At 42.8% G+C, this 22551-nt stretch overlaps 1 protein-coding gene across 3 annotated transcripts in view; it reads right to left on the bottom strand.

The window, feature by feature from the left end:
• Positions 1 to 22551, bottom strand: part of TADA2A (transcriptional adaptor 2A) — a 64407-nt gene that overhangs the window by 28341 nt on the left and 13515 nt on the right. For all 3 annotated transcript variants that reach the window (XM_066262816.1, XM_066262814.1, XM_066262815.1), the window contains 4 exons: positions 11774 to 11865; positions 8561 to 8718; positions 7189 to 7277; positions 2798 to 2870 (listed from right to left, as the gene is read on the bottom strand). In XM_066262816.1, the coding sequence (XP_066118913.1) occupies positions 2798 to 2870; positions 7189 to 7277; positions 8561 to 8718; positions 11774 to 11865 (412 nt within the window). The remainder of the gene's footprint in view (positions 1 to 2797; positions 2871 to 7188; positions 7278 to 8560; positions 8719 to 11773; positions 11866 to 22551) is intronic.

The raw sequence follows: 22551 nt of genomic DNA, 5'->3' as shown, positions 1-22551 counted from the left end.
AACTGCCCACCCTGGGGACAACGTGCCCTACAGGACAGTGAGTCATGCTGCCAGAAGAGCTAAGAACTCAGAGCCATAAACAGGGCATCTCTTTGTGGCACCAGCAAGTCATCCCTCTTGTGTTGTAAAACCTCTTTAAAATGTTATCACCTTTTCTAAAGCACTCATCTTAACATCTTACAGTTCACCAGTAGACAGAGAAGGAAAGGGGAGGCAGGGATAATTTATGTTCTCTTAAAGCTACTTATGTGCAACAATAACTGATGCTTCGGTTCTAGTTTAAATGAACTAGAATCAAGTGACTAACATGGCCATAGAAGTTGTAGGAAGAGCACAAATAATGAAGTATGTTAGAGGTTTGAAATGCTAACCAAAATGAAAATTGTTAATCAATTGCTTCTTTGTGATTTTTTTTCTTCTGCTCTCACTTAACTACAGAGAGTAGCACAAGTGCACCAGAACAAATGACAGATCCTGCTTCTATGAAGAATGAAGGGTGACATTAAATACCAACCATTACTATAGTTTTCTTAATTATGTTGAGGCTTAAGAATGAAGACCTTGGATTAGGGCCCAGAGAAGTGATTCAGCAAGTCTCTTACACAGTTTAGCCATTATTGACATTAGAGATTCTGACTTCCAAAAGTTTACTACTTTTGAACACTATCTAAAAGGGTAACATTTATAAAGGTGCATTTTATATTTCTGCATTCTGGAAGAGAAAGATAGAAGCCAGGGAACACCATTTTAATTAAAGCTGGTATATATGGAGAAATACTGAATGGCTATCTGCATACTACCTTCGAGGGAAGAACACAAGATGAGAAAAGACAAGAACATCAGTTACCCAGGGTTGAAAAGAAGAGATTGGCATGATGACTGAACAAATACAATGACTCTTGTGAGTGCTAAATTAGTTTGCTTTCAGGCTTTCCTCTTTTAGTTCAATCTGCGTCACTCTTGACTTTCCTTCAAGTCGTGTGGGAGAAGAGAACTGAAATTTTGCAAAGAAAACTACTCAGGAAATATGTGGAGAAAAATTCTAAAGGTAAATTTTTTTATGAGGACTCTTTCTTTGTCCTAAGTCTGGTATAACAAACACATAGGCAGCTCTTCTGTGGAGAAAAGGATCAAGTTCCTCTTGTAGTGACAGAGTAGCAGTTAATGCCACATGAAAACTTGATTTATACGAAGATTCTGCTTGTCTTTCCTGCCTGGAATATAGATTTAAGAAAAACAATGAAAATGCTGTTTGGGGAATACCAAATCCAAGGGAGCATTATTCATATTGTATCATATTCCATTCTGGACTGAAATGAAAGAGAAGACTGGGAATTACTTTAAACATGCAGTTCACTGAAAACAGAAAGAGGGATAGAAAAAGAGATTCAACCAAAGTCTAAACCACCCATTTTTAAGAGCCCTGTTGGCATTAACCATCTATGCTATAACACAAGAGTTGATACAAATCCTTAGAGGGCTAATCTTGGATGAGAATTCAGATACGCTAAAAATTCAACTATTCCAAGAAACAAATGCCTAATCTTGGTCTAAAAATCCTCAAAGAATTTTCATTCTTTTCCCCTGGAAAATTTCGGGTAACAAATTATAGTGAACACCTAGTATCGGCAGTTGCTACCGAAGTCCCAAGGTCTTCATACTGACTCCCTCCCTTTTTTTATTTATTGATTTCAGCAAGGTCGGGGGGGGGGGAAGAGAAGTTGGGAGAGGGAGAGGGGGAAAGAGACAGGAACGTTGAGCTGTTCTATGTCCCCTGACTGGAGATCGAACCAGCAAACTCTGCACTTTGGGATGATGCTCTAACCAACAAAGCGATCTGGCCAGGGCCCTTAATCCTTTCCTTCTAAGGAGGCAGTGAGGGTCAGTTAACCAATTACCTCAGTGTAGGCTTACCTCAATCAATAGAAAGATCACCTAGTCCAGTGGTCAGCAAACTCATTAGTTAACAGAGCCAAATATCAACAGTACAACCATTGAAATTTCTTTTGAGAGCCAATTTTTTTTTTTTTTTGTATTTTTCTGAAGCTGGAAACGGGGAGAGACAGACAGACTCCCGCATGCGCTCGACCGGGATCCACCCGGCACGCCCACCAGGGGCGACGCTCTGCCCACCAGGGGGCGACGCTCTGCCCATCCAGGGCATCGCTATGTTGTGACCAGAGCCACTCTAGCACCTGAGGCAGAGGCCACAGAGCCATCCCCAGCGCCCAGGCCATATTTGCTCCAATGGAGCCTTAGCTGCGGGAGGGGAAGAGAGAGACAGAGAGGAAGGAGAGGGGGAGGGGTGGAGAAGCAGATGGGCGCTTCTCCTGTGTGCCCTGGCCGGGAATCGAACCCGGGACTTCTGCACGCCAGGCCGACGCTCTACCACTTGGCCAGGGCTGAGAGCCAAATTTTTAAAACTTAAACTATATAGGTAGGTACATTCCTTATCAAGGTAGCGCCTGCACGTGGTATTTTGTGGAAGAGCCACACTCAAGGGGCCAACAAGAGGCATGTGGCTCGCAAGCCGCAGTTTGCTGACCAAGGACCTAGTCCAAGGAATGGGATATTTCCAACTACCATCATATAATCAACACTCATCATCAGCATAAACAACCTTTTTCATTGTGGTCAAAACCCAACAACAAGGTAAGTCCAGCAACTTAATCACTAGATTTTGAGTCTCATCAAGGGCAGGGGATGTGTTTTATTCATCTTTATATTCCCAGCCCCCAACACAATGTCATCACACAGTTTGCAATGAATAAAAACATTTGTTGAAACAAAATGTTACCATGTAAAATGTCCGAGTCATCTTCAACAAAATCGATGTCTCTCAAATCCCACTCTGCGTAATTGTCAAACTCCTGTTTTGGGGGAAAAAAAATTCCCACCCCAAACTTATCAGCTTTGAGTAATACTTTTACAGTAGCCATGTATTAGAAGCAAGCAGAAAATACAGAGGCAAACGCTCATTAAAAAGTACTAAATGGCCTGACCTGTGGTGGCGCAGTGGATAAAGCGTCGACCTAGAAATGCTGAGGTCGCCGGTTTGAAACCCTGGGCTTGCCTGGTCAAGGCACATATGGGAGTTGATGCTTCCAGCTCCTCCCCCCTGTCTCTCTCTCCTCTCTCTCTGTTTCTCTCTCCCCCTCTCTCTCCTCTCTAAAATGAATAAATAAAATAAAATTAAAAAATTAAAAAACAAAAATCTAAAAAAAAAAAAAAAAAAAAAAAAGTACTAAATGTGCCTGACCTGTGGTGGCGCAGTGGATAAAGCGTCAACCTGGAAACACTGAGGTTGCCGGTTCAAAACTCTGGGCTTGCCTGGTCAAGGCACATATGGGAGTTGATGCTTCCTGCTCCTCCCCCCTTCTCTCTCTCTCTCTCTCTCTCCCCTCTCTATAATGAATAAATAAAATCTTTAAAAAAATGTTAAAAAAAAAAAAGTACTAAATGAGGGGTCCTATACTGCCCCTTCATTTGGAGTTAACCCTCAAGGACCCCTACCAGGACAACTTTGGCAGATGGATGTTACTCATATACCTTCATTTGGCAAACAGTCGTATGTCCACATTACAGTGGATACATATTCCGGATCTATAGTAACCTCTGTCAGAACAGGAGAGGCTGCTAAGCATGTTATAGCTCATTGTCTGTAAGCATTGTTCTATTATTGTATTTCCTAAACTGGCTAAACTGAAAATGCTCCTGCATATGGAGCAAAAGCATTTACTGTATTTTGTCATGCTTACAATCTTTAAAGTTAAGGTATTATTAAAGTGTACTCAGCAAACATTTTAAGGTCAATTAAAAAAAAATTTAAAAGGGGGTAGTCATATCCTGGAACACCTACAGGTCTACCATATCATGCTTCTTACTTAAAAAAAAAAAATTACATTTCTTTTGAATGCTGATGAACAGGAGACACCAAATCTTTTTCGCCTGCAAACTACTACCTTCTTTATTAGATCCAGCTAATAACACTGTTTTGTCTTTTTCCAAATAGCTCCAGATATATGGAAAAGATTTATATAGGCGGATGGGGATCCTCAAACCCCTCAGCGAGATCTTCTGAGCAGGGCTTTTAAGATACCTGGGGGCAGAAAAAGCCCAATAGAGATCAGGGGAACTACCAGCTTTTAGGATACACCCTTAAAGGCTCCAACGCCCCAAAGGGGTCTCACAGGATGCCATCTGGGTCCTGCTTCAATAGTGGAAAGGAAGGTCATTGAGCTAAAGCCTGCCAGGCTTACATGCCTCTGTTGTGAGGAAACAGGGACACTGGAAGGTAGGCTTCCCCCTCGCTCCTCTAAGGGAGGGTTCAGTCTCTTCCAGCCCTGCTCCAGCCACCTATGACCTAACCTTGCCCAGAATGCTGAGGTTAGCCACTGAAGGCTGAAGGTGCCCAGGGCTGTCGGCCCCATCTACGACACTGTGGACGAGCCTAGGGTATTTCTTCCAAGAAGCAGGTAAACCGATCTCATTTGCACAAGGGCCACTTAACTATGTTTTGCCTGAATAGTCAGGTTTTTTCTTTCCTCAAAGACCTCTGTTGTGGGTGTTGATAGTCCTATTTTCTGCTGCTTTGCTTAATATATAGTGTTTCCTTTATCCCTCCTACCTCAATGCCCCACTCATATTTCAGGCCGGGACCTACTCCTAATTTAGAGCTCTCTTTCCCCCTTTTGCCAACTTCTATTATGAATCTACCTTTGCCACCCAGCTTAGTGTATCCCAAGGTTCTCTTTACCATGCCACAGTCGCAGAGCTCCAGGGAAAAGCAACCTGGTCTCATCTCTCCAGGCAGAGGAGAACAGAAGCTCCATATCCACGCATGCTACAAATGGCCTTTCCAGTCTACCTGAATCATTACCAGCTAGAAGCAGCGGTCATTGGGCCTTGGACATGAGCTGCAAAGTATAGAATGGTGGCAACAATTCCAGTGCCATGAGGACTTTTCCTGGATGTGGACTTTTCCTGGACTCCTGCTCCCTGTGACAGCTCCTAACAGACTGAACTGTGGTTGGGTTGCATTTTTCAGGAATTTGGCATGGTGATGGGGCCAACTTGGACTTGGTGAACATGTTAAGGACACTACTCTTTTATGGATTCTTGCTGTATTGGCCAAGAGTTTGCTTAAAGGCTTTTAAACACTGTAAAAAATAAAAATAAAAATAAAATAGAAGACTGGATAAAGAAGATGGGGCACATATACACCATGGTATACTATTCAGCTAGAGGAAATGATGACATCGGATCACTTATAGCAGAATGGTGGAATCTTGATAACACTGTGCGGAGTGAAATAAGTGAATCAGAAAAAAACAAGAGCTGCAGGATTCCATGCATTGGTGGGACATAGGGATGAGACTAAGAGACATGGACAGGCGTGGGGTGGTTACGGGGGGGGGGGGGAAGAGGGAGAGGGGGAGGGGGAGAAGGAGGGGTACAGAGAAGGCTGGATAGATGGTGACGGAGGACGATCTCTCTTTGGGTGATGGGTATGCAACAGAACTAAATGACAAGATAACCTGGAAATGTTTTCTTTGAATATATGTACCCTGATTTATTGATGTCACCCCATTAAAATAAAAATTTATAAAAAAATAATAATTGTAAAAATCTAGGTTGTACTGGCCCTGGCCAGTTGGCTCAGTGGTAGAGCGTCGGCCTGGCGTGCGGGGGACCCGGGTTCGATTCCCGGCCAGGGCACATAGGAGAAGCGCCCATTTGCTTCTCCACCCCCCTCTCCTTCCTCTCTGTCTCTCTCTTCCCCTCCCGCAGCCAAGGCTCCATTGGAGCAAAGATGGCCTGGGCGCTGGGGATGGCTCCTTGGCCTCTACCCCAGGCGCTAGAATGGCTCTGGTTACGGCAGAGCGACGCCCCAGAGGGGCAGAGCATCGCCCCCTGGTGTGCAGAGCGTCGCCCCTGGTGGGCGTGCCGGGTGGATCCCAGTCAGGCGCATGTGGGAGTCTGACTGTCTCTCCCCGTTTCCAGCTTCAGAAAAATACAAAAAAAAAAAAAAAATCTAGGTTGTACTAAAGACACATACCTTACTTATGTATTTAAAAACAAGTAAACTTTCTATCAGAAAAAAAAAAAGTACTAAATGGGGTACAAAGCCAGGACATTGCCATAAATAATAATAAGTCATGGAGAAAATCTGAGAGGTTTTCAGGCAGGAGTGATAGTAAAAATGAGACCAGTTCACGAATAAAGCCAAAGCTATTGCTCTAAAAGTAAAAGGTAATCCCAGAAACTCTAACTCTGACTAGCTCTTCATATATGACCATTGTCTGCATTCATTCATCTATCTTTTCACTACCTTCTGAAAGCTCTAGTTATTCAATAACATTGCTTATATAGCTCAATGGGGAAATCTGTTCATATTCCATTCAATGAGTACAATTTGCAGGGATAGTGTCTATGGTATGGCTCTACAATATCTCTTGCTGTGGAAAAATTGCTGACCTGGGTGTGGCTAGCAAAATGGTTTGTAGCTTGCTGAACTTTCAACTTACCTCCAGGAGCCCTGTTATTGTGAATTAGATGACAAATCAAAAAACCTGCGACTACATTCTCATGGCTTTTAACTTCACAGCTGAACAAGGAGCATGTAGTTTTATATCCATTCATCATTCTTTATCTTATAAATACAGTAGAGGGGTCCACTGACTACAGCCTCTGTGACAAATCCAGCCTGCTGCCTGTTTCTGTAAATAAAGTTTGCTGGAGCCCAGGCATGCTCATTTGTTTACATATTATCCACACTGCTTTTGCAACAAGAGTGGCAAAGTTTAGTTGCAAAAAAGGCTTTGTGGTCTACAAAACCTAAAATATTTTCCATGTGGCTTTTAACAGAAAAAGTCTGCCAGCCCCTGACATGGTACAACCTTGACAGCCCCTAGGTGTGCAATGAGAACCAGTCTATAGAAACCCCACATCTACTAAGAAAATGGGAGCCAACACCAATGAAACACAAGAAACAGATTCTTGGTCTGAAGAACTTGTACTGTTCTACATGTGAAAATGTTTACACATGAGAAAAGGCACTCACGTAGAAGAAAATGTGGCTGCATAAGACTCTCTGAATGACAGTGTTTTGAAAATCTTTGTTAGTGGTATGGAACCTGTGGATAAGAGACACAAGCCAAATAAGAAACAAGAACAAGTCACTCCTACCTCAATGAAGTCGGCTCGAGCTGGCATATATCCTGCCATGTCCCGAGAGAGCATAGAGTCAAAGGTTGGTCGGGGAGGGTCATCTAGAGCTGAAAGAATTTAAGAGTTTTTCTTACTTACTTTATATTGGCCTTAAAAAAGTGACACAGAAATAGTCCTCATTTACAGTCTGAAACAGTTTTGCTTGGGAAAAGACAGGGTCTGAGAGAATTGGTAAAATTTAAAAGGTTTTCATAAAGGGAAAAGTGAAAAAGATTAAGTATTATAGAAAGAAACAGACTGATTTCTTAAAAAGGAAATTACAAATTAGGGAATCCTTTAAGTAAATATGGAAAAGTTTGCTCAGTCTTTGGCTTTTAAAGTAAGAAAAAAATCAAGGATCTTTTCTTTAATATAATAGAACAGTATGCTTTAGGACCAACCTCAATTTACAAACCTCATCTAACTGAGAGGGAAAAAAAACAAACAAAACTCCATTAGATTTGGCAGTTAGCCGGAACTGAGTCCCAGATCTTATATCCACTCACCCCTTAATATCCACTTGACCTTGCACAAATTACTTAAACGTTCTGAACCTGTTTACCTCGTGTGTAAAATAAGAGTACCTACTCTGCCTAGTTCACTGGGTTTCTAGGAGAACAAATGGTGGATTTGGGAACAGCACTAATATCCAAGTACATACTATCGAAATAGGAGGAGGTCATCAGGCTTTGAGTTAGTCAGCTATGAAACTGTTTCTAGAGAGTAGGAGGGAGGAAGGGAAAACATTCTTATCTCATTACTTGTGCTCTGGGAGTCATTGAGGAAAGATGTGCATTTATAATTCATCATGGTTTGGTTATGTTTTGTTAAGAGACTCATGGGTCCCTCAGTCCCATGAGATTTTTTAAAAAGTGTGCCATTACTGCCACAACCAAGCGAACAAAAGTAATAAATTGCTTCTCAGACATAACACTGAAATGATTAATAAATAATGATAATGAGTCAAATACTGGACTTCCTTAAGTAACTAAGATCTACAATCATAAACCCTCCAAAGGATTGTAAAAAGCCTTGTGTTCCAACAGCATGGAAAGTTCATTTTGCACATTTTACCTCACTGGAGCAAGCGTTAAAGTTAACTACTGTGTTAAAAAGTCTCAGAGGTAACTACACATTGGACCCAGGTGCCCTGTCATCCATTACAGAATTCTGACCTCTGGGAGATGTTCCCTCCTTGCCCATTATGGCCCTGACTCTCAATAAAGGCCATGCCAACTCATCCTATCTTTTGTAAACTCATTAGCTGTCCAAGTCATTGAACCATTATTTATCTGTTATGCAACTGGGCCCAAATATGACCTAAGTATCTCTTTAAACAGGGCGCACTTACAGTGAAATGGAATGGCTGTGTCGGCAGTTTTTGCCTCCTCTGTCTGCTTCAGGTTCAGCAGGGTAGATGCAAACAGAGGGTTGTTGATGAAATGCTTCATATAGTGCTTCTCACACTCCTCCTTGGTCTTTGTACACATCTGATTGGCTACATCCTGCCTGGAGGAACGTGAGGAAAAGAGGAGGGAGTAATGCTTTCAACTACACATCATGATAAAAGCAAAGTCTATTCTTTCCAAATTTTAAGTCCCGTCCACATAATGTCTGGACCTGGATATCTCCAAACTAATGTCCTGGATTTATCAGCTGAACAATAAGGCAAATATAAGCCTAATATTGGTATAATCTGATATTCGAAATTCTGCTACTCCAAGATTTAGAAACAATATCTGAAAAGTCCTTTCCTTTCCACCAAAAGAAGGGAAACATCAGTAGAAAACATTAAAAAAAATTTTTTTAGTCTATATGTCATTTATTTCTGCTCTGATCTTTTTCCCTTTAATTATTTTTATTTAGTTGTTCATTTTAGAGAAGAGAGAGAAAAGAGAGAAGGGGAAAGGAGCAGAAAGAATCAACTCCCATATATGCCTTGACCAGGCAAGCCCACGGTTTTGAACCTGCAACCTCAGTGTTCCAGGTTGACGCTTGATCCACTGCACCACCACAGGTCAGGCCACTAGAAAACTTTAATTACCCTGTGGGCTGGGCCCCAGGGAAAGAATTGCTATATGTAATAATAACCCACTTCAGAACACATAAAATGTACCTAACTATAGTTTTATGTGCATAATTTTGTATAGTTTACAAAGCATTTCACATGAACAAACTTTCTTTACTAGAGCTCTTATAACAGGCCAATCATAAGCTAGAAACATTTGAAACATAGTTTAATATTTATTTATTAACTTTTTAAAGAGGAGAGAGAGAGAGAGAAAGAGGAGGGAGAAGCAGGAAGCACCAACTCATAGTAGTTGCTTCCTGTATATGCCTTGACTGGGCAAGCCCAGGGTTTCGAACCAGCGACCTCAGCGTTCCAGGTCCATGCTTTATCAACTGTGCCACCACAGGTCAGGCTGCAACACATTTTAAGTTAACCCTACTATTAACTGTGTGGTGTAAGTTACTACCTCAATTTCACAGATGATAGAATGAGCCCCAAAGACAGTAAGAAACTTGCTCAACACAAAGCACAGAAGTGGCCAAGCCAGAATTTGCTCTCAAGACCCATGACTCCTAGCCCAGATGATGAAAAGGCACAGATGACATTTCTCAAAGCCCCTCTAAACTCTCTATTCTACAGCACTTCACTTTTTCTTCTAAGACATGACTATGCTCTGCTTGGTGTACTTCAACCATATATACATATATAGATAGTTTTTATTCCCTTCCTAGACTATAAGCTTCTTGAGGGCAGGATAAATGTCATAATTCTTAACTCTAGCACCCTCACCATCAAGCTTAGTGCCTTACCCCCAGTGGATAGAGAAATAATAGTCTTTTTGTGGTCTTTGCTAGGAGGGAAGGGGGACAGGGAAGATTAGCCCATCTTAGAGCATTAGAATGGCAAGTAAAAAATGAAGAATCAAGAAGGCCAAAGATGACTATCAAGTATCTCACAAATAATCACATTTTCTATCTTCTTTGGTGTTTCCTAAAATTCACAGTTTTTGTGACAGTAATAAATTTAAATGCTAAGTAAATAAATACCAACAAAATGTGACCTGAACTCAACTCTTCTTCTTCAGGCCCCTCAACATAAGGGAGACAGTATAGTATATCCTATTAATATCAGGAAAGATTAGGAAGTCAAGACAGGGTGGCCTGACCAGACAGTGGCGCAGTGGATAGAGCGTCGGACTGTGATGCAGAAGGACCCAGATTCGAGACCCCGAGGTCGCCAGTTTGAGCGCTCGCTCATCTGGTTTGAGTAAAAGCTCACCAGCTTGGACCTCAAGTCGCTGGCTCGACCAAGGGGTTACTCGGTCTGCTGAAGGCCCGCGGTCAAGGCACATATGAGAAAGCAATCAATGAACAACTAAGGTGTCGCAATGCACAACGAGAAACTAATGATTGATGCTTCTCATCTCTCCGTTCCTGTCTGTCCCTGTCTATCCCTCTGACTCTCTCTCTGTCTCTGTGAAAAAAAAAAAAAGACAGGGTGGACCTAGTTAAGAGGTTTTGTTTGTTTGTTTGCAGAGACAGAGAGAGAGAGAGAGAGAGAGTCAGAAAGAGGGATAGTATAGGGACAGACAGACAGGAACGGAGAGAGATAAGAACCATCAATCATTAGTTTTTCATTGCGATACCTTAGTTGTTCATTGATTGCTTTCTCATATGTGCCTTGACTGTGGGGCTACAGCAGACCAAGTAACCCCTTGCTCGAGCCAGAGACCTTGGGTCCAAGCTGGCGAGCTTCTGCTCTAACCAGATGAGCCCGCACTCAAGCTGGCGACCTCGGGGTCTTGAACCTGGGACCTCCACATCCCAGTCTGACACTCTATTCACTGCGCCACCGCCTGGTCAGGCTAATTAAAAGTTCTTTCCTAACAAGCTACGTGATCACGAGAAATCATTTCAAGTCCCTACGATTGCGATTCTTCATGAACAAAATATATTAATAATGTCTCTGCTATCTAGTTCACAAAATGGTATCATCAGTATCAAAGCACTCCCAAAGGATAAAAATGAGAGTGGTAATATTATTAAGTGTTGGTTCCACATAGTGCAACAGCAATGACTGCTGTTCAGTTCTGCCAAACTTGGACTAAAGAAGGTACTTGAAAGCTAAAACTAGAGAATGCAAATAGGAAGTCAGTTGAATCTTAGGTAAGCTATGGCCATCTACCTCAAGTCTGACTCAGTTAAATGACGACAGCATCCATAGCCAAGAAAAATCATCAAAATCATTAAGGGACAATGACTAATGACTCTAAACTTCCCCACTATTCAGAAAGGAATAACCAACCTTTCTTCTGTTGATACATCCAAAATGGGTCTTTCAGGACTACCAAGTCATAGACCACAAAACATCCCATATCCCTTTGAGGCATTTCAGAAGATTTGTCTCTAAGTCATGGGTCAACAGAAAAGCAACATGTGACCTCCCCACATGACCCCCAAACTCCTCTTTCTGAGGCTCTCCCCTTTACCCTTCAAGAGTGCCTTCTTCTCCGTGCCCATAAGGGCAGGGCAAGCCCTAACACCAAGCTCTTACCAATTTCCAAAGCCACAGTCCATCACTGCTTCTAAAAGGGCCATCTCTTCTTGAGCAGTCCAGCTGGGATCAAGAACAGGAAAATCTGAGGTCTAAGAAAAAAAAAAATTTTGCCTAAGAACAGATATAGAAGTGGAACCTATCCATCTCAACTGTAATACTAATTTATGTCCTTTCCAATACCTATTCTATTTCAATAACTATTCTCCTGGTGTTCTACTGCCCTTATATACCCACCACCAAAGGTCTCCAATACATATTATCACCCATAAATGCCAAGTAACTCATGCAGAATATATGTATTTTTAAACTTAGCACAAAGGTAGGGAGGGATAAGTATTATAGTATGCACTCATTTAGCTAAAGAGGGGAATACGTGTGTGTGTGTGTACTTTTATATACATATATATTTTTACATACTTTTTTTTTTAGAGAGGGATAGATAGGGACAGATGGGAACGGAGAGAGATAAGAAGCATCAATCATCAGTTTCTCGTTGCAACACCTTAGTTGTTCATTGATTGCTTTCTCGTATGTGCCTTGACCGTGGGCCTTCAGCAGACCAAGCAACCCCCTGCTCGAGCCAGTGACTCTGGGTCCAAGCCGGTGAGCTTTTTGCTCAAGCCAGATGAGCCTGCGCTCAAGCTGGTGACCTCGGGGTCTCGAACCTGAGTCCTTCCGCATTCCAGTCCGATGCTCTATCTACTGCGCCACCGCCTGGTCAGGCCATATATATATTTTTTAACCAGAAGAATAAACCATACATTTAAAAAAAAAAAGGTTACCAGCCCTGGCCAGTTGGCTCAGTGGTAGAGCGTCGGCCTGGCGTGCAGAAATCCCAGGTTCGATTCCCAGTCAGGGCACACAGGAGAAGCGCCCTTCTGCTTCTCCACCCCTCCCCCTCTCCTTCCTCTCTGTCTTTCTCTTCCCCTCCTGCAGCGAGGCTCCATTGGAGCAAAGATGGCCTGGGCGCTGGGGATGGCTCCTTGGCCTCTGCCCCAGGCGCTAGAGTGGCTCTGGTCGCAACAGAGCGACGCCCCGGAGGGGCAGAGCATCGCCCCCTGGTGGGCAGAGCGTCGCCCCCTGGTGGGCGTGCCGGGTGGATCTCGGTCGGGTGCATGTGGGAGTCTGTCTGTCTCTCCCCCCCCTCCGTTTCCAGCTTCAGAAAAATACAAAAAAACCCCCAAAAAACAAAAAAAAAAGGTTACCTACGGGGGAAGGAGGGAGAAAACAGGGTAGAAAGGACAGAGAGAGAAGCTAGAATTCTCTGAATATTGCTTGTTTTGCAGATTTAACTTTGAAAACATAACTATTGCATGTAATTAAAATTTAAAATCAGAAGAATTAATAGCAAAGTCTAACAAACATGCATTCATTTTAAGGCATAATACACATAGAAGGAAACCGTCTCAACTGACTTTATAATAATTTGACTACATCTGTAGAATATACCTTAGAAGTAAAAGGAACTGCCAGAATAACCCTTAAACTGTTTTCAGTAGTGTTGGTATATTCTGAGATTATTGTATATGGATGTGCTACGTGGTTAGCAAATAACTGTGCTGGCATCATCGGCAGTGGAATTTTTGGCTTGGTAGAAAAAAAAGATAAAGATACAAGATCTGAGGTTATGTAAAATGTTGTAGTCTTGTATTTCAATTGAAAATTTTGGAATAAAGTCTTGACATATTTTCTCTTAAAAAGAACAATTTCCTAACCCTGTTCACTGAAAAGGTCTAGAAACAATGACCAACTGAGTAGCAATGAGCACTTCTATTGCCAGTATGCCATCTCTAAATACTATTGTCCACTAAAGGAACTTTCTTCTTTCCTTGAAGAAAAAGCTAATTCCAGCTTTGGGTAAAAAAATGTGCAGGATGAGACTGAAATATTTTGTCATACTGAAAAGCAAAGAATCTCTCAAAGATTGTTAAGTGTCATGTCAAAAAGATTCAGAGGCCCTGGCCGGTTGGCTCAGCGGGAGAGCGTCGGCCTAGCGTGCGGAGGACCCGGGTTCGATTCCCGGCCAGGGCACATAGGAGAAGCGCTCATTTGCTTCTCCACCCCTCCGCCGCGCCTTCCTCTCTGTCTCTCTCTTCCCCTCCCACAGCCAAGGCTCCATTGGAGCAAAAAAAGATGGCCCGGGCGCTGGGGATGGCTCTGTGGCCTCTGCCCCAGGCGCTAGAGTGGCTCTGGTCGCAATATGGCGACACCCAGGAGGGTCGCAACATGGCGACGCCCAGGATGGGCAGAGCATCGCCCCCTGGTGGGCAGAGCGTCGCCCCCTGGTGGGCGTGCCGGGTGGATCCCGGTCGGGCGCATGCGGGAGTCTGTCTGACTGTCTCTCCCTGTTTCCAGCTTCAGAAAAATGAAAAAAAAAAAAAAAAGATTCAGAAACTTGTAACGAAACATTTTGAGCATATACATATAAGAATAACAACTCAAAGGGTTGAAATGCATGAAGTATAATAAATATCTAGAGGTGCCAGGAAACCCAACTTATATTTTAAAAACTAGTAAAGCTGTGCCCAGATAACTTAGCTGGTTAGAGCATTGTCCCAAGGCACAGAGGTTGCTGGTTCAATCCCTGATCACGGCATATACAGTAACAGATCTATGTTCCAGTGTGTCTCTCTCTTTCTCCCTACCTTCCTCTCTTGCTATAATCAATACACACACACACACACACACACACAAACACAAAATAAAAATACTAATACAAAAAAAAGGGAAATAAGTATTTATTCTGCCTTTCCTGTACAAACTTTACCTAAGGGTGATCACATAATGATACAAACTATCCATTAACAGAATTTAACTCAAATTTAAAAAGAGTGATAGGATTCAAAGATAACAATTTTGCAACCCCCAATAAATTACTAGATCTAGGCAATGATTATAAGTGAATCTGATACAGCCGTTAAATCTAACTACCAATTTACAGGAAATATAGAAGACAGAGGAACACATTAGTCAGCAAAATTCAGCCTGTATTAATATCTATTAAGACAAACAACTCAGTTTTTAAAAAAATCAAATAAACTATAAGAAATGAGGGAAAGAATGAGGGAAGGTTAGGGAGGAGAACCCACAGAATAGAAAACATATGAGGCAACCAATTAGAATGTAGAGACTTTATTTGTATCCCAATTAGAACAAATTGTAGAAATTGAAATTTTTTTTATAATACTTCACGAACCACAAGATAGCTAAAGTAAAGAAACTGACAATATCAAGAGTTGACAAGTATTACATGGAGCAATGAGAACTCTCAGGCACTGCTAGTAGGTTTAAAATGACACATCCATTTAGGAAACTTTTTGGCAGTTTCTTAAAAGTTATTCATTCTATGACCCAGAAATTCCATTCCTAAGTATCTAAGAAAAATGAAAATATATATCCACAGAAATCCTTACACAAGAATGTTCATTAGCAGTTTTATTCATAATAGCCAAAAATTAGGCAAAGTCCAGGCGTCCATCAACAGAATGGATAAACTGTGTTTATATTTTTACCATGGAATATTTTTTTTTTTTTTGTATTTTTCTGAAGCTGGAAATGGGGAGAGACAGTCAGACAGACTCCCACATGCACCCGACCGGGATCCACCCGGCACGCCCACCAGGGGCGATGCGCCTGAGGCAGAGGCCACAGAGCCATCCCCAGCGCCAGGGTCATCTTTGCTCCAATGGAGCCTTAGGTGCAGGAGGGGAAGAGAGAGACAGAGAGGAAGGAGAGGGGGAGGGGTGGAGAAGCAGATGGGCGCCTCTCCTGTGTGCCCTGGCCGGGAATCGAACCCGGGACTTCTGCACGCCAGGCCGACGTTCTACCACTGAGCCAACTGGCCAAGGCCCTTACCATGGAATATTAATCACAAAAAGGAAGGAACTACTATATACAACTTGAATAAATCTCAAAAACATGCTGAGTGAAAGAAACCAGAGACAGGAGATTTGCTACAAAGTAATCTGAAGGGTTGAGGTTTAGATGAAATAAAATAGGCCATGAGTTGATCATTTTAAGAACTAGTGACAGGTGTATGGGAATTTACTACACTATGCACAGTAGTTGGTTACAGCGGTGACTCTCAATGAACTCCTAAAATTCACATCCTGTGTGGTCCCTTCTCATTGAGTGACTAGCTTAGGCCTTGCAGCTTCCACTTTTGGGCTCTTGGGATTCCTGAGCAACCACATAAGAAATCTAGCCTCCTTGCCTGACCTGTGGTGGCACAGTGGATCAAGCGTCGACCTGGAATGCTGAGATCACTGATTCGAAACCCTGGGCTTGCCTGGTCATGGCACATAAGGGAGATGATACTTCGTGCTCCTCCCCCACTTTTCTCTCTCTCTCTCTCCTCTCTAAAATGAATAAATAATAAACAATAAAAAAAACCAATTAGAAATCTAGCCTCTTTGCTGGAAGACCATGTAGAAAGGTCACATGGAGAGGGAGAGGCCCTAAGACTACTGGAGAACCACCAAGGCCTCAGGCAGTTAAGATGATCTCCCTAACTCCCAACCAATTCAAGCCACCATCCTGAGGTGACAAGGTATGTGAAAAAAACAAACCAACCCTTGGACTTCCAGCCCCAGCACCTCATGTGGAACTGAAAGCTACCCTTGCCATGCCCTATCTGAATTCCTGACCCACAAAACTGTGGGAGATAATATGGTTATTTTGTGGTAGCTCTCAGGTAGCAATAGATAACTGAAACACCATTCTTTCTATTTTAGTATACACTTGAAATTTTCTAAAGTATATTTTTTAAAAAGTGACACAAGAGGTCTTCAGATTACACAGGACTTTAGAAATGCTTATATCTTTTATTAATGACAAAAATATTGTGGTGATTTGTGAAATCACATTACTAATAAGCAATACACATTTATCTGAGCATGTACTATAAATATGCTTAGCAAACCACATGAGGTAAAATTTCAGGGTCTATGTCTATACTAAATTCATATATTCAAACTGACAAGTGCCATAAATATATGTAAATATGACAACTCATAGCCTATGTTATTTCCAAAACTGTATTTCAGAATATTAATTAGCCCTCACCAACTTTACTGTGAGATAAACAAGATACATATTTTCCACATCAAAATAAATAAAAATAAATGGGCATAATCCAGTTTTTCTGAAAGTTTTAACAGTTATTTAATCCCTGAACCCAACTGCAGCCCTACTGAACCAGACTAACAGCAAGACTTAGGAATTGACCTTTTTAAGAAGCTCCCCAGGTGATCCTTCTGCACTAACCTCTTAAGATTGAATCACTGTTATAAAGGGTGTGACAGAAAGTGGTGCCTTGACATGTTGAAGGTTCTAAGAATTATAAGACAGGCCCTGGCCAGTTGACTCAGTGGTAGAGTGTCGGCCTGGCGTGCAGAAGTCCCGGGTTCGATTCCCGGCCAGGGCACACAGGAGAAGCACCCATCTGCTTCTCCACTCCTCCCCCTCTCCTTCCTCTCTGTCTCTCTCTTCCCCTCCTGCAGCCAAGGCTCCATTGGAGCAAGGATGGCCTGGGCGCTGGGGATGGCTCCTTGACCTCTGCCCCAGGCGCTAGAGTGGCTCTGGTCACAACAGAGCGACACCCCGGAGGGGCAGAGCATCGCCCCCTGGTGGGCGTGCCAGGTAGATCCCGGTCGGGCGCATGCGGGAATCTGACTGTCTCTCCCCGTTTCAAGCTTCAGAAACACACACACACACACACAGAATTATAAGACAAAAGTAGGCATAGAACTCAGAAATCTTACTGTACCACCCACCACAGCATGAGTAACTTCCAAAAATACAGCACTGAGGTGACAAAAGTACTGAAAACCATTTCAAGTTTTCTGAGATTTGACATGCAAAAAAAAAAAAAAATTAAATCAAGTTTTTAGTGGCTTAATGTGTAGAAAACCAAAATTTGGCCATCATTCCTGCTTAGAAAAGACTTGTACCTGACCTGTGGTGGTGCAATGGATCAAGTGTTGACCTGGAACACTGAGGCCACTGATTTGAAATCCTGGGCTTGCCTGGTCAAGGCATACCATATGTGGGAGTTGATGTCTCCTGCTCCTCCTCCCTTCTGTCTGTCTCTCCTCTCTAAAATGAATAAAAATAAATAAAATCTTTAAAAAAACCTCTTCTTTTCCTTATCTGAAAGTAGGTAAGACTGGCAGGAAAAGAGGGAATATTAGTAACCTACAAAAGCTACCCAAAGTAAAAGATGGAATTCTAAAGTGTATTTGTTGGGATGTTGAATATGTGAGAAAAGGATGCTGTAATCAAAAGAATTAAGTGGCCCTGGCCGGTTGGCTCAGTGGCAGAACGTTGGCCTGGCGTGCAGGAGTCCTGGGTTCAATTCCCGGCCAGGGCACACAGGAGAAGCACCCATCTGCTTCTCCACCCCTCCCCCTCTCCTTCCTCTCTATCTCTTCCCCTCCTGCAGACAAGGCTCCATTGGAGCAAAGTTGGCCCAAGCGCTGAGGATGGCTCTGTGGCCTCTGCCTCAGGCACTAGAATGGCTCTGGTTGCAACAGAGCAATGCCCCAGATGGGCAGAGCATCGCCCCTGGTGAGCGTAACGGGTGGATCCCAGTCGGGCGCATGTGGGAGTCTGTCTGACTGCCTCCCCGTTTCCAACTTCAGAAAAATACAAAAAAAAAAAAAAAATTAGGTGGACCTGGAATGAAACATGGTATATTCAGCATTATGCAAAGGGCACTGTGCCCAGAACAGCTCGAGAGCTCAGTCAGCTTTCCTACAGTGGATAACCATCAATCTACTCAACCTGTACTTAACTATCTTTGAAGGAATTATTTTCACAATTCAAATCAATGTTTTGGGTTTTTTTTAGAGAGAGAGGGACAGAGAGACATGAAGGGAGAGAGATGAGAAGCATCATCTCATTGTCACCTTGGTTGTTTACTGATTGTTTCTTATATGTGCCTTGATGGTTGGGGGGGCACAGTGGAGGGGACCTCCAGCTGAGCCAGTGATCCCTTGCTCAAGCCAAGACCTTGGGCTTCAAACCAGTGGCCTTTGTTCTCAAGTCAGCTGACCAAGGGATCATGTTTATGATCCCACCCTCAAGCTGGCTATCCCGCTCACTAGCTCAAGCTGGTGAGCCCGTACTCAAGCTGGCGATCACAGGGTTTCAAACCTGGGACCTCTGGCTCCCAGGCTGATACTTCGTTTACCTGTGTCACCACCTGGTCAGGTCGAAATAAATGTGTACCCTGGCTCTAGGCATTCTTGTGTGAATTTGGGAAAAATAAACTAGCTCTTTGAAGACTGAAGCACTCAGTCACAGCTACTCCAACCACACTTTATTCATTTTGCAATTAAAAGGGGAAAAATTTATGGATATGAAAAGATATTCCACATTATATGTTATCAGAGAAATGCTAATTAAAGAGTTATCAAGCCTGATCAGGTGGTGATACAGTGGATAGAGTGTTGGACTGGGATGCACAAGACCCAGGTTCGAAACCTCATGATTGCCGGCTTGAGTACAGGCTCATCCGGCTTGAGCACGGGCTCATCCAGCTTGAGCACAAACTTACCAGCTAGCATGGGCTCACCGGCTTGACTGTGGGATCATAGACATGACCCCATGGTTGCTGGCTTGAGCCCAAGGTCACTGGCTTAAGCAAGGGGTCACTTGATCTGCTATAGCCCCCTGGTCAAGACACATATGAAAGCAATCAATGAACAACTAAGGTGCTGCAATGAAATGATGCTTCTCATCTCTCTCCCTTCCTGTCTGTCTGTCCGTATCTGTCCCTCTGTCACAAAAAAAAAGTTATCATGCCCTCACTGGATAACTCAATTGGTAAGAGCACTGTCTTGATAAGAAAAGGTTGCAGGTTCGATCACCAGTCAGGACATATACAGAAACAGATTGATGTGTCTAAGATCAATAAATAAATTTTTTTAAAAAATTATCAGTATATACCTATTAGAATAACCAAAATTCAGAAGAGATAACACCAAATGTTGGTGAGAATGTAGAACAAGAGGAACTCTCATTCATTGCTGGTGGGAATGCACAATAATGCAGCCACTTTGGAAGACAGTTTGGCATTCTCTTATAAAACTAAACACACCCTTACCAAGTGATCCAGCAATTGAGTTCCTTGATATTTTTTATCCAAAGGAGTTGAAAACATGTCCACACAAAAACTTACACACAGATGTTTATTTATAGCAGCTTTATTCATAATTGCCAAACCTTGGAAGCAACCAAGATGTTTTTCAGTAGGTGAATAGATAAACTGGTTCATTCAGATAATGGAGTATGATTCAATGCTAAAAAGAAATGAGCTAACAAACTATAAAAAGACATGGGGGAAACTTAACTACATGTTACCAAGTGAAAAAAGTCAGTATGAAAAGGCCATATACTGCATGATTCCAAGTGTAGGACATTCTGGAAAAAGCTATGGAGATCATAAAAAGATCAGTAATTCCAAGTGGTGAAGGGGAAGGATGGATGAACAGGCCAACCACAGAGGATTTTTTAGGGCCATCAAACTATTCTGTAAGACACTACAATGGTGGATACATGACATTATATATACTGCTCACAAAAATTAGGGGATATTTCATCGCTTCATATTCATTTTGAAAATATCCCCTAATTTTTGTGAGCAGTGTATCAGTACAAACCCTCAGAATGTACAATTCTAAGAATGAATTCTAATGTAAACATGAACTTTGGCTGATAATGAACTGTCAAGGTAGGCTCATCAATTATAACAAGTGTACCACTCGGTGGAGATGTTGGTAATAAGAGTGTATAAGGCCCTGGCCGGTTGGCTCAGCGGTAGAGTGTCGGCCTGGCATGCGGGGGACCCGGGTTCGATTTCCGGCCAGGGCACATAGGAGAAGCGCCCATTTGCTTCTCCACCCCCCCCCCTTCCTCTCTGTCTCTCTCTTCCCCTCCTGCAGCCAAGGCTCCATTGGAGCAAAGATGGCCTGGGCGCTGGAGATGGCTCCTTGGCCTCTGCCCCAGGCGCTAGAGTGGCTCTGGTCGCAGCAGAGCGACGCCCCAGAGGGGCAGAGCATCGCCCCTGGTAGGCGTGCTGGGTGGATTCCGGTCGGGTGCATGCGGGAGTCTGTCTGACTGTCTCTCCCCGTTTCCAGCTTCAGTAAATTAAAAAAAAAAAAAAAAAAAAAAAAAAGTGTGTATAAGTGTTTGTACGGGCAGGAAATATATGTGAAATTTCTACTTTCTACTCAATATTGCTGTGAACCTATAACTGCTCTAAAAAACAAAGTCTAATACTGTATAAAAAAACCCCACATATCCCAAGTCTTACAACTGGTGAAGAAAGTATTTAGAAGACAAGTATTTAGAGAGAGGTAGGGTAAGACTGGCCAGTTGGCTGCAAAGAACTCTAACTAAAGAACATTTTTGATTAATTTATTATGGACCAGAATTTGACTCAGCATTGCAGACCCACAAATTCATCTGAATAGGACCCCACAAATAACTTGACTCAGAGATGCTGATTCACCCTTTCTAAACTCTTAAAAAACTGAGGTAGATATAGTATAGTGCTGTGGTACACCTAACTTTAAAGATGACCCCTTCCACTCCCAGGATTACTATCCCGATTATTCAAACTCTGCTGATGGGTCTAGGGTACTAGTCTACCGACATTAGAATAGGAAGACGATCCTGTATTATCCAGGTGGGCCCAATGTATTCACTTGGGCTCTTAAAAGTAGAAGAGGGAGGCATTGTTACTGCCAAGTAGATACCCCAGCCAGGACTCTTTCCTGTAAGAAAAACTACATGGTGAACTATGAGTTATGCTCTGATTACTGACAAAACTATCTTTTTTTTTTTTTTGCATTTTTCTGAAGCTGGAAACAGGGAGAGACAGTCAGACAGACTCCTGCATGCGCCTGACCGGGATCCACCCGGCACGCCCACCAGGGGCAATGCTCTGCCCATCCTGGGTGTTGCCATGTTGCGACCAGAGCCACTCTAGCGCCTGAGGCAGAGGCCACAGAGCCATCCCCAGTGCCCAGGCCATCTTTGCTCCAATGGAGCCTTGGCTGCGGGAGGGGAAGAGAGAGACAGAGAGGAAGGCGCGGCGGAGGGGTGGAGAAGCAAATGGGCGCTTCTCCTGTGTGCCCTGGCCGGAATCGAACCCGGGTCCTCCGCACGCTAGGCCAACGCTCTACCGCTGAGCCAACCGGCCAGGGCCGACAAAACTATCTTGACAAAGGTAGTTATACCTGCCAAGCAGACCAGATTATTTACTTTGGCTTATTATAATGCTGACTCCTCTGGCTAGAGCTTGGAAGTACACTACCAACATCTGCCTCTCATTCCTTCTTTAGAGGTAGTAACTGACTTAATCAAATTAGAGCCAAGTCTTACTCTGGCCTATAAGCCAGTCTGTCTCTTCAAAGTGATTTTATGTATTATATCATTCACTCTATGTTAATTTAAAACTTAACTCTCAGAAGGTAACTAACTTCCCTACGAAAGGGCAATAGAGTACCAGACATAAATATCCCTACCATGCCTATGAACTGCATAAAAATACCATTAGCCAAAACACACTGACAAAACATCTACAAAATGTTTATCAATGAACCTGAAAAGCAGCATAACTCATATCACTATATCTCAAAATGGGCCTTCCTTTCAATTCCTTCAAATATGAAACAAAGATCTGAGTATATGAAATGATTTTTGGACTTAAAATGCCTCAGTAGACCCATAGAAGTTTTTTTTTTTGGTGACACAGACAGAGAGAGACA

This window comes from Saccopteryx bilineata, chromosome 2 (assembly GCF_036850765.1).
Source record: "Saccopteryx bilineata isolate mSacBil1 chromosome 2, mSacBil1_pri_phased_curated, whole genome shotgun sequence".
Lineage (NCBI taxonomy): Eukaryota > Metazoa > Chordata > Mammalia > Chiroptera > Emballonuridae > Saccopteryx > Saccopteryx bilineata.
Note: the sequence above shows the minus strand (reverse complement) of the source record. Positions and strands in the feature narration are given on the sequence as shown.